Source organism: Nanorana parkeri, unplaced genomic scaffold (genome assembly GCF_000935625.1).
Source record: "Nanorana parkeri isolate BGI_ZX_2015 unplaced genomic scaffold, ASM93562v1 scaffold971, whole genome shotgun sequence".
Classification (NCBI taxonomy): domain Eukaryota; kingdom Metazoa; phylum Chordata; class Amphibia; order Anura; family Dicroglossidae; genus Nanorana; species Nanorana parkeri.
This window is the reverse complement of record NW_017307239.1, coordinates 387,353-398,974: the sequence shown is the minus strand read 5'-3', so window position 1 is coordinate 398,974 and position 11,622 is coordinate 387,353. Positions and strand designations below refer to the sequence as shown.

At 42.7% G+C, this 11,622-nt stretch overlaps 1 protein-coding gene across 1 annotated transcript in view; it reads left to right on the top strand.

Annotated features, from left to right (window-relative positions):
* Positions 1-2,350: 2,350 nt before the first annotated feature.
* NPC1 (NPC intracellular cholesterol transporter 1) overlaps positions 2,351-11,622 on the top strand; it is a 49,414-nt gene continuing 40,142 nt past the window's right edge. The window contains exons 1-4 of the mRNA XM_018566746.1: positions 2,351-2,359; positions 3,105-3,150; positions 5,857-5,981; positions 6,875-6,981. Coding sequence (XP_018422248.1) covers positions 2,351-2,359; positions 3,105-3,150; positions 5,857-5,981; positions 6,875-6,981 — 287 coding nt within the window. The remainder of the gene's footprint in view (positions 2,360-3,104; positions 3,151-5,856; positions 5,982-6,874; positions 6,982-11,622) is intronic.

Here is an 11,622-nt window from a genome sequence, read left to right as displayed (position 1 = left end):
TTGTCTATAAAAAAGGAACAGTTGGCATCTGGGCACACATGCTTTATAACATCTACAGTGACCGTTGTCACCCTTGGTTCAACCATTACATGTCAGATAATGAAAGCATACACCTGCTTTACTACACAAGCCCGTTGCTCTGTATAACTTCGCACTGTACCAGCCTGTGTCAGTATACAAGCCATTCCACACCCAGTCAATTTGCATTTATCATACACGTTCTTCTTTCTTGCTCTCATGGAGATGGGAAGCTCTTAGGAAATGTAAACTGACTCTGTAGTAAGTATCGAACTATTATTATTATTATTCAGGATTTATATAGCACCAACAGTTTGCAGGAATAAATCAGAATACTCCTCTTTGTGGCAGGATATATGGCAGAATTCATGATTGCAGAAGACTCTTTTTATGAGCATATTCAGCTATCTCCCAGTGTAAGACTTCACCTAAAATTAGGTGGAAAGCGATGGATAGGTCACTTTGCCTGGAGATTTTCCAACAGGTAAGAGGAATGTAAACCATTACAAGTCTTTATTAGTTGCTGCTCTTATGCACACTCAAGAGTCGTGAGACTGATGTGTTATCAAGATGAGGCAGTTTACAGGGCATCGGCTCCCATTGTCAAGAGTTTTCTTCGGACAAAGTAAAGTTGAAAGGGGATAAATATAATTTTTAATATGTAAGCCTATACGATTGTAGTTTAAAGGAGAAGGATTGGGAGAGTAAAATGTACTCTTCCCAATGCTTAGAGCAGTCATGTGACACTGCAGCGGTCACATGCCAAGTCTATAGATCGAGAACTGATCATGTAACTACTGATCACTCAGGGCTGGCGCAGACTTGGGTGATCCCAGGACGCGTGATCGTGTGCGGTTGCACACAGCGGTTGTCGTGCCACTCCATTGATTTCAATGGGGTTACATCCACGCGGCAATTGCTGAAAAAAGGGTACATGTTCAGTTTTTTTCACCACACGCACCGCACGGTTTTTTTCAGCCACAATCGTGTGCGATTGCATGGGCGGAATCGTGGGTGGGAAACTGTGCAATCTGCCTGGCGTGACTGGGGAGCCATTAGAACAGAATGGCACCACCAGTGCAATCAGCGGTGGTGTGTCGTTCCGTGACTGCTCGGTTTCGTGCACGATAGCCTCGCAGTCACGGATCGCCCAGGTGTGAACCTGGCTTCGGCTTATGGTCTTCTCCATGCAGAAAGTGGTCAGTGTCCGCTCCCTGCAGAGTTTCCCTTTCCGCTCTCTATTTTCCAACGCTCATTGGAGGGACAGAAGTGGGAGGGGGCAGAGACAACTGGCTCTGGCTTTAGAGAGGCAGAGTCAGCTGTCAATCAGGCAGTGAGGTGGATTTAAACAATCTTGTTGGAATTGTTCCTGGTTGCAGTGCGGCTCTGTGCTGTCAGCATATAGCGGGCAGTAGCTAGCTATGTGCTGAATTTTGGTCACAGGCCAGCAACTAAGTTTGTAAAGCTGCGACTTGGACTTCCAGTTCCACCTTCACTAATTTCTACAAGTAGGGGAGTCAGTATTAACAGATATCTAGTTCAGCAGCATCCCTCCTCTTCCTCCTCTCTTCCCTCTCCATTGACGCCTATTTGCTCATCTGGGCATACAAGTTTAGGGAGCACTGTGCACCATCCTGAAAACACCGCTCCGCTTTATCAGAAGATATATTAGGAGCTTTTATTTTTTTTCTTCCACTTGTTGGCTCCTCTGTTGGAAAAGTGATGACTCTTTGGGAGTCTGAAAAAAACCCTCTGACATGATTCAGGTTCACTTTGCAGTCTTCCCCATTCTTTTCTATAAGTATAACATTTCTTGTGTCTTTTTTATATATTACAATAAGCATGTTTCTTCACCACTTCCTATTTTAGCCCACACAATTCTGAACTAAAGTATCCTCTACCCTAAATCTCTGTTGACCTAGTCATAGAGCACAGTGACCTTGTTGTTGATGCAGTTTAGTGACACCCACATTTCTGGGAAGCACATGCCTTGCACAGTTCTTCTAGTCTCCTGAGTGTCACATGTGCTGTGTTATTTGCTCTTAAATAACCCCCTTCTTTTATAGCCTTATGGATACTAGAGAAATCACATTCAGTAGGAATGCTTTGCGTGTGTAATCCCATAACCTTCCTCTACTGCTTTCATGGAGGTCAGTCAGCCAATAAGGATGTGTGCCTATGCACTGATTATTCTTACAGATGATTGTGCTGAGCTTAGATCTTCTTGCCATCATGTCTATGGTCATCTCTAAAGCCCACATGCACCTCAGGAGTGTTCCAAAGGTTGGAATGGTCTTTACATCATTCGTGATCTGGCTCTTGGAATGTGTCCATGTCTGCTGTAGGACAGATTTGACTTTACATTTGGTTATCCAGATGATGAGTTATTGTGTTTTGTCAAATGACAAACATAACTACTATTGCTATTGTTGTTGCCCATAATGGCAAAGTTTGGAACTGATAAGCATGTGTCACTTGAACGGATCTGTGAACTTTTGTATTCATTACTTCACTTGCTCCACCACCAGATTGAGGAAGTGTATGTGTAGAGAGCCCTTAACCTTCCCTGGGTCATATCAGTTTCTCTGTACAATCTGCTTGCAGCAATCGGCGTCCTGTTCCTTTCTGCAGAAAGCATGCAAGTATTCCGCACGTTCCATCATAAGGTTTAATTCACTAAGCTATAACACTTTGTTTTTTATCATTGATTTGTTATTCTAAGCAGTGAGGGCCTAAAATAACTTATGTTTAATAAAACATGGGTTATAACTTAGTGAATGAGGTTGCATGTTAAAATATGAGAATAGGTCCTTAAGGCTAAGTTCACACCTAGGCTAAATCCGAGCAATATCCCACAAAACAGAGATTTGCATTCAAGTCTATGGAAGCTAATCACACTATTGGGATTTGTCCCGCGTTAGAAAACGCCTGTCCCGCAAAAAGTTGCAGGAGCTATTTTTTGGGTGGTCGTCGTGCGGTTTGGGTGCCAAAAGACATCTCTTAGCATTGAAGGCCACACAAACAAAAATGCGTGAAAACCGATCCCCAGCTCCATTGCCTAGGTGTGAATCTAGCTTTAGACCAAGCAAAATCCTCAGATTTCACTAGATGTCCTCTTACAGTGCCCCCTCCCACCACCTTTTTTTGATGGACTACAATTGCATGTTTTTGCCCATCACATCCAAACAGTCGCAGTTCTGTTCTTCCTAGAAGAGCTTTGAAAATGAAAAGTAACACGTAACTGGAGGCTAAGTATAGCAAGTAGCTGCTGGCCATACATCTGTCTCTTTTATCTCCTCATGGCTATGTTTACATTCGTTTGTTAGACCATGGAAATCCTGCTGGTGAAGGGTTGTTTGGGTCCAAAAGTACACTGCTCTTATCAGGTATTACATGATGGCCTATGAAGATAATGCTGCATGTCAAAGTACAAAGTGGAAGTTCTGGATTTGGCTTGCATAGTTTGCATACCATTTGTATTCACAGGATTTGGAACATCTCTAATTGTATTCTACCCGGATTCGGACCCAAACCAACATTTGTATGAAGATGCATCATTCATGAATTATTTTGTTAAGTTTAGCATAAAACCACAGTCCACCAAGTTGTAAACGCGTCTAGCCAGGGGCCAGTTATCAGCTAAAGCTAGGCCATTACAGAATTAAATTACTAAGTGTATGGGAAGTGTACAACATTCTCATCCTGTTCTTCACCTAGATATTCTTCATGCAGAGGTATAAACCTATGTATTTGCTCATGCTCCAGTATTTCCTGCACACTGCGTCATTATACAAATGTGCCCATGTGTTGTATTGCCCACATTTGTGGAGGTTTAGGCTAAACCAGTGATGGAAGCCTAGACCATGCGACGTGAACATGCGATGAACGAATTACAAACATCGGGTTATCTTTATTCACTCAAAACCACATGTCAAAACGATCAATAACTGCTGATTATATAGGCAGCTACATTTCTATGCAGATCTCAATATTTCTAGGTATGCCACTGTTAAATTCAGTCTTCTTACTGGAGTCCTCTATCAGTCAATGAATTTGAAAGGCATCCAGGTGACTGATAGGGACCTCAGGGGGGCGGGGGAAAACTTGAATTTTCTGAAAACAATTTTTTTTGTTCATATACCATTGGGTGTACTGATCTGATCTTTTTGACATTCATTTTTTTACTGAAATTAGGCTCTGCCCATGCATTTTTTTTTAACATATGATCACTTTAAATTGTCATGTTTGTAATAGGTTTTAATTTAAAGTGTACCTGTGTCATCTAGTACTTGACTGGTTCAGCTTTGTCTGGGAGTGTCTTGAGGGCCCTAAACTAGGCCCTTTTTTATGTATAAAAAAAATGAATTTCTTAAAAGGGCATGTTTGGCCCTTCTCTCCCCCCACCATGTTTCTAGTGATCATTAATGGTGATGGGCTGATAGGAAGTTTTGGGTCCAAAGCCTGACTTCCAAGTGAAGTCCACATTTGCATAATAGAAATAGAGCTCTCTGAAGGCATGGGATTTCAGGGCGCTCTAAGCCCTGGGTCACACCTGAGCGGTTTTATGCGTGGATCTAGTCACGCAAAACTGCACAAAACACACATTTTACATGCAAGTTAATGGCGACTGTTCACACCTCAGCATTGTGTCGCGCAAAAAGATGCAGGAGCTGTTTTCAAGCGAATGTTGGAAGGTTTTGGTCCCCATAGACCTCTCTATGTTTTTTTGTTTTTTTTCTTTGTTCACACCAAGTGCAGAGCAGTTACAGAACGCATCAAAACTGCATCAAATGTAGGCCCAGAACGCGTCAAAATGCACTGCATGTGCAGAAACTCATGCAAATCTGGTCTGCATTTGGTGTGAACAAGCCCTAAGACAAAACCTAACGTTTGCCTGTGGGCACTTGGAGGTGCCTGCTTCTTGGACGATGGTGCCTGTTTATCAGGTGTGACAACAAAGGCCAGTTGCCTTGCTGGTTCTGACTGCAGTATTTTGAGTCGGACTTGGAACAAGTGTGCAGCTATTTAGGTCAAAGGGAAATTGTAACTTCTGGCGTCTATACTGCTTCTGGGGCAGTGACCCAGAACAATGAATCTGCATGACAGCCAGGCAACTAGCATTTACAAAAAAGGTCAGAAGCATCAGACCAGATCATTGTTTGCGTACAGGTTTCCTCTGATCAGATGATGTGCTTTTCCTCGCACTGTGCCTGGCAGTGTACCGGTTCTTCTCTGATCATCTAATTTTCTATAAGTATTCATTTATTTAATTCCTTTTTTATTGTCAGAAATTTGTTGCAGCACTTTTTTTTTCTTTTTCTGTTTTTTTTTTTTATTTTTTTACGCAAGACAAATACAGAACTACCTTATCAATGAAGAAACTGATGAGCTATACACCATGGTTCATGTTTATTGAATGATTAGCTAATTCATGTCACTGATGACACACATAGATTGCTACGTGTCTGTCCTTGGTGTACATCTTCTCTTGCACATTATAGGTTTTAAATAGAGGAAGCGGGATCCTGCAGGAAGCCCTGCCTCTCTCCTACAGTGACCTTTCTTGATGAATGATCATCCCAGGTATAGAAGGATCTTGCAAAGTTAACCCTTGGCAAAACAAGCAGTTACCCTTTACAGTGTGGGGGAAGCTCCACGGCCAGGGCTAACTTTTCAAAATCCTGGAGTTCTGCCTTAAGACTGGATATACTATACCCCATCATGCTGTAACAATAATTGGGGTTCTGTGACTTCAATATTGTTACCAATAAACAAAATGTGGCCCCTTCTGTAACTGTCTCTGAACTTGTCTCTGAACTGAGTTTCTTCTTATGTACTAGGTTTCTTCCCAGCACTGTGTCTGGTACGGGGAATGTGGGGAAGCCGAAGGAGGCAAGCATTACAACTGTGAATACCTCGGTCCTCCAATACCCTTACCTGAAGAGGGCCATGAATTACTACAGGTACGATGTCTGCTTATTTTCCAAACGTTGTTGCAACATGGTGTTTGATTTGGATGGATGCTGTGATTTTCGGTCCATTTTGTATGTGAACAATCCAAAGATACTACTTTTGTACACTGCCCGGCCAAAAAAAAATTCACCACCTGGATTTCGGGCAGTGTTGTGATCTGGGGTTGCTTCAGTTGGTCAGGGCTAGGTTTAGCAACGTTTTGTCCCCAGAAAATGAGGTCAGCTGCCCACCTGAATATACTGAATGACCAGGTTTTTCCATCAATGTATGTTTCTGATGCCACATCGGGCATATTCCAAGATGACAATGCCAGGATTCATCAGACTCAAATTGCGATTGTAGTTCAGGGAGCATGAGACATCATTTTCACACATGGATTGGCCACCACCTTGTCCGCATTAAGAATCTTTGGGATCTGCTGGAGATGACTTTACACCATGGTCCGACTCTCCCATCATCACTGCAAAATCTTGGTGAAAAATGAATGCAACTCTGGATGGAAATAAATGTTGTGACATTTATTGATGCGATGACGATGCATAACCAGCTGGAAAGCAGGAGGTCTTGGTATGAGCAGAGGGGACGGTTAGAGTGATACTTTGAGACCAGGTTTGAGATATAGCCAGGGTCGGAGTTGTGGATGGCTTTGTAAGCGATTGTTAATATTTTATCCTTTGCAATCATGTGATCAGGCTCATAGTGCACGGAGTAGTGAGCTGAGTTTATATTAGTGGCCAGTGTGAAGCTTCTTCCATGCTTGTGGAGATCTCATAGTGTAAGGTGGTTTATATGTAAAGTTATTGTAGACTTTCTGCCCTTTGTCTCCAGCTGCCATAGTTCAATCACCCTGCCACCATGACCCGTTTGTTTTTATTTTATGCAGCAACTGTGCCCATCCCTGTACTATGGCAATGTCAGCGTGTGCTGTGATGAACAACAACTCAAAACGCTGAACAATAACCTACAACTTCCTCTTCAGTTCTTGTCCAGGTATGTAAGGGAGGTGACCTCCCCTGTGAAGTGTAGGATGACGTTAACCTATTAGCATTTATGGATGGGTAGATCCAGGACTAAAAGGAGGATTCATTAGAGATACATTGGAACATGAGAAAAAACAAGTGAATAGATGAGAACATTTTGTTACATTGTAACAAGGGATGCAGCGATTCCGAGCATGCGCCGATACTTACCCCCAATACCGGAACTTCCAGTCAGAGGCAGAGTTTCTCTGACGGCAGTGCTTCGAGGGAACATGGAGCCGGCTACCCGGCCAATCAGAAAGTCAGGCAGTGGGTAATGACCCGCCTCCCAGATTTCTGATTGGCCGGGAAGCTGGCATCCCAGCCAGTCAGCATCGAGCCGGCTTCTCGGGCAATCAAAAAGCTGGGCAGCGGCTAATGACAAGCTGCTTGGCTTTCTGATTGCCCGGGAAGCCGGCTCCATGCTACCACAAGTACCAGTTTGGGTACCCTGTGTCGGCGACTACCGAAATAAATACAGTATAAATATCGGTACTCAACCGCGCTACAGAAAAAACGGTATCGGTGCATCGCTAATTGTAACCATTATTTACAATAATACTGAACAATTCATCATCAGTTTTTTGTTTCCATCATAAATATTGATTTTTGTATATGGTCTGTTATCAATAGTCCCCAAAATCCTGAACTGAGCTAGGAGTTTGGTGAGGTTTTCATGTATAGTTTATTTCCCGGCACAGCTCCAGTGTAGGAATTACTGAAGGCACTAAAATCAATATATGATCTTTAGGTAGAAGTTCCTTTTAATTGTGTATTCATGGTCCGGAGCACTTCTTATGTTACCTCGAAAGTTACCTCGAAAATTGGTCTTTTTGACTTCAATGCGAACACACTGATTGTAAAAAGCAATTAATTTACTGTCTTACTAAGACACTGTGCCATTCAAGCTGAACACCAGGCAAATGTCTAAAGACATTGATCAAATGCATACTGTACATGGGAGTTGTTTTGTACTTTTGTTCATTCAGTTCTGAGAAGAAAACGGCTCTGCCTCCCAGGGTAGTCTGTCTGGCAGTTGGGGGGACCTGATCTTTCTCAGCTGCTGTTTCACTTTCACTTACAGGTCTACTCACACCCCCAACTTGTGTTTGGACAGTAAAAGCAGAAGCAGTAGACTGATGAGCTCACCTCTCTGTCACTCCGTTCTCTCCTTCTATCCTCATGATCTCTGCACTGTGACATAGCAGACTGGCTCCTTGTGCTTCTTTTCCTTTCCCCTGTCTCCTCTCTACTAAACAGAGATTGTAAGAGTCCAATTCAGATTCAGGTAGTTAAACTGCTTGTATTAAAAAAATATATTTAGGGCCCGTTCACACCAAGATCAGAAGGTATTTCCAAATGGATGGAGGTTCTTGTTGACTTGTGAGTGCACCCTCCATTTTACTTCTGTTTTTTTGGGGGGCAGTCTTTATGTGAAGTAACTTGTCTTGAGTGAATACCTGAACAATCTGATTGGATGCAGGCATTGTTCAGGTATTTTGTTAGCCAGCGGGGCCGACTAGCAAGATACTGAAGCTTGGCCCAGCGGGAGATTCCTCCATACACACAGTTTAGCGTAGATGGAGGAATCTGTTGCACTTTTTCCATCTGACCACAGAAAATCTGCAGGTAATCTATAGGTGCCCTTGGCACCTCGCCCCGCAACCAGGAAGTTTGGGGAACCCCAAGTATTTTCACGGTGGTCGCGGCAGAGGATTTAAGTGTAGGGTGGATGGGGGTGTTAGAGATGTGCTGGGTCTTTTTACCTTAATGCGGGGAATGTATTAAGGTAAAAACACCCAGCCTTTAGTACTACTTTTACAAATAAAAACTAGTTTTGGGCCAATTTTATTTTAATCCTGTTAGGGCTTGTTCACACCAAGCGCGTTCCAGGAGCAGAGCAGTTACAGACCGGATCAAAACTGCGTCCAATGTATTCCAATGGTATTTTGGGCTCTAGTTCACACCGCAGCGTTCAGTTCCAGAGCATGTTAAAAAAAATGCAGCAAGCCCTATTTTACCTGCTCTGGAACGCATGCAAATGCATAAAAAACGCATGCAAATGCACGGAAAGCCCATTTTAAACTAAAAAACACGTGGTATAACACTGCACTGCGTGTGCAGAAACTTATGCAGATCTGGTCTGCCTTTGGTGTGATGTTTTATATCTGGTTTGTACCATTTATACAATCTTTTTGGTTTACAAATAACCTCTTCATACATGATAATGCTGCTAAAGTGTTAGCTCGCTTTCAGGCAGACTGTCTCTCATCGTGACTTCCTACCCCAGAGTCCTGTGATAAGAGGTGAGACATTACTCTGAGTCACCCAGGTCTGACCTATTGATCACTGTAAACAACTCCTTGTAGGTAGGAAAACATTACATTCCCTTTAAAGCTGATATATATATAGCTCATATCACCATACCTGCATGTATCTCTCATTCAGAATACCCGAATCTGATTCATTGCCAGGACATGTTATGATCACTCACCTCAATGGCAAACAATGATCACTGAGCGATCCGGCATGTGATCACTGGTTGTTTAATACAGGCAAGTGCTTGAGATCATGGATTACAACCAGTGTCTTGGGAATATTGGCTCATGTTCGGTCACCCAAGTCCTTTTTATTCTGCACCATGTTTAATATTTTTCCTTAGTACTGTGGTGCTTGGTTACTACTTTCCATAGTACTTAGAACCGTTAGTACTGTGGTGTTTGGTTAGTACTTTCAGTATTGTTAGTACTGTGGTACTTGGTTAGCACTTAGTACCATTACTACTTTCCGTAGTACTTAGTACTGTTAGCACTGCGGTACTTGATTAGTACTTTCCTTTGTACTTGGAACCGTTTAGTACTGTGGTACTTGGTTAGCACTTAGTACTGTGGTACTTGGTTAGCACTTTCCTTAGTGCTTAGTACTGTTTAGTATTGTGATACCTGGCTAGTGCTTTCCTTAGTATTTAGTAATGTGATACTTGGTTTGTACTTTCCTTAGTGCTTAGTACTGTGATGCTTGGCTAGTGCTTTCCTTAGTACTCAGTAATGTTTAGTAATGTGATAGTTGGTTAGTACTTTCCTTAGTACTTAGTACTGTTTTAGTACTGTGATACTTGGCTAGTGCTTTCCTTAGTACTCAGTAATGTTTAGTAATGTGGTAGTTGGTTAGTACTGTTTGTAATATGTTACCTGGTTAGTACTTTCCTGAGTAGTTAGTACTGTGGTACTTGGTTAGTACTTTCCTTTAGTACTGCTTAATACTGTGATACTTGGTTAGTGCTTTCCTAAGTACTTAGTAATGTTTAGTAATGTGGTAGTTGGTTAGTACTTTCCTTAGTACCAAGTGGTGAGCATTCCCTGACCCACAGCAACACATTACAAAGGGCTGGGAAATGCCCCTGCTGTAGCTGATTGGACTGGAAGGGGTCTGTGGTTTGCGTGGTCATGGACGACTTCAATAATTTGAGGCATGGCCATTGTCCATCCCTTTTGTGATGTGTGCTAACCTCATCTGATTGGTCAGAAGGGGTGTGTGTCATTTACCAAGTCCATGGACATCACTGCTAGTTATGACCTAATCTTCATTGTGAATAGTGAGAGAGACTGTCCTTGTCTGTTCAGGAGCACTGCTGGTTTTCACATTGTTCAAGTATCTAGATTAGCTAGTTCTTCTCAGTCTGGCATTTATCTGGAATCTCAGTACTTGGGAGAGAGGCGCAAACCATAAGGCAGTCATAAGGCTGTAAATGTAAGAACGCTTTTGACTTACTTCATTCATATGTGTGTGGCATGTGTTCTCCTGATTTTCAACAAGAATTACCTGGGACGCTCTGGGATTCCTGTGGCAAGAACCTATGGATTCATGCAACAGGAATCCCAGGTGTCCCATTCAGATGTGGCAACTGTACCAATAGAAGTAAATGACAGGGTGACGGTGTCCGCATTTTGTCAGTGGAAGTCCGCGTTTAATTGTACACTGTGCGATTACATGCTGCCTGGAATAGGTGAGTGTCGCTAGACGCATCTATCCTTCATCCAGCGACAATCATTCATCCCAAACTTCATGTAATTGTACTATGTACGATTTACATGCGGACTACCGCTTACAGATGAAGCCGCTTTCAGGTTGTCATGCTGATCCCTTTTTTCAAGTAAGTGCATCTAGAAAAGTAAAAATAGAAAACGGAGCACAAAACCTAGACTACATGTAAAATGAATGAATTACTATTTGTCCAAATATACAAAAAATATATTCAGGCGCATAATAATTTGTTTGCGAATGCGCGGCAGCCATGTTGGCCACCGGCGTGTTCTGTGAATGCGTGCCACCATCTTGGAGGCAGGGAGCATGCCTGGCGTCAGGTGACGTCACACGCCGATATTGGCCCCACCATCTTGGTGAATACCTAGATATACACCAAGGTGGCGGCGCCCAACACGTGCGGTGTTATATGACGTCATGCGCCCCGCCTCCAGAACACGCCAATGGCTGAATCCAAAATAGCATAAACAGTGTTTTGTTTGATGAAACAAATGAAAACTTTTTTAGTTTTCGTTCATTTCATCTGAAATGAATTTTTAGTCTTCACACATGTCTAATGATACGTTTG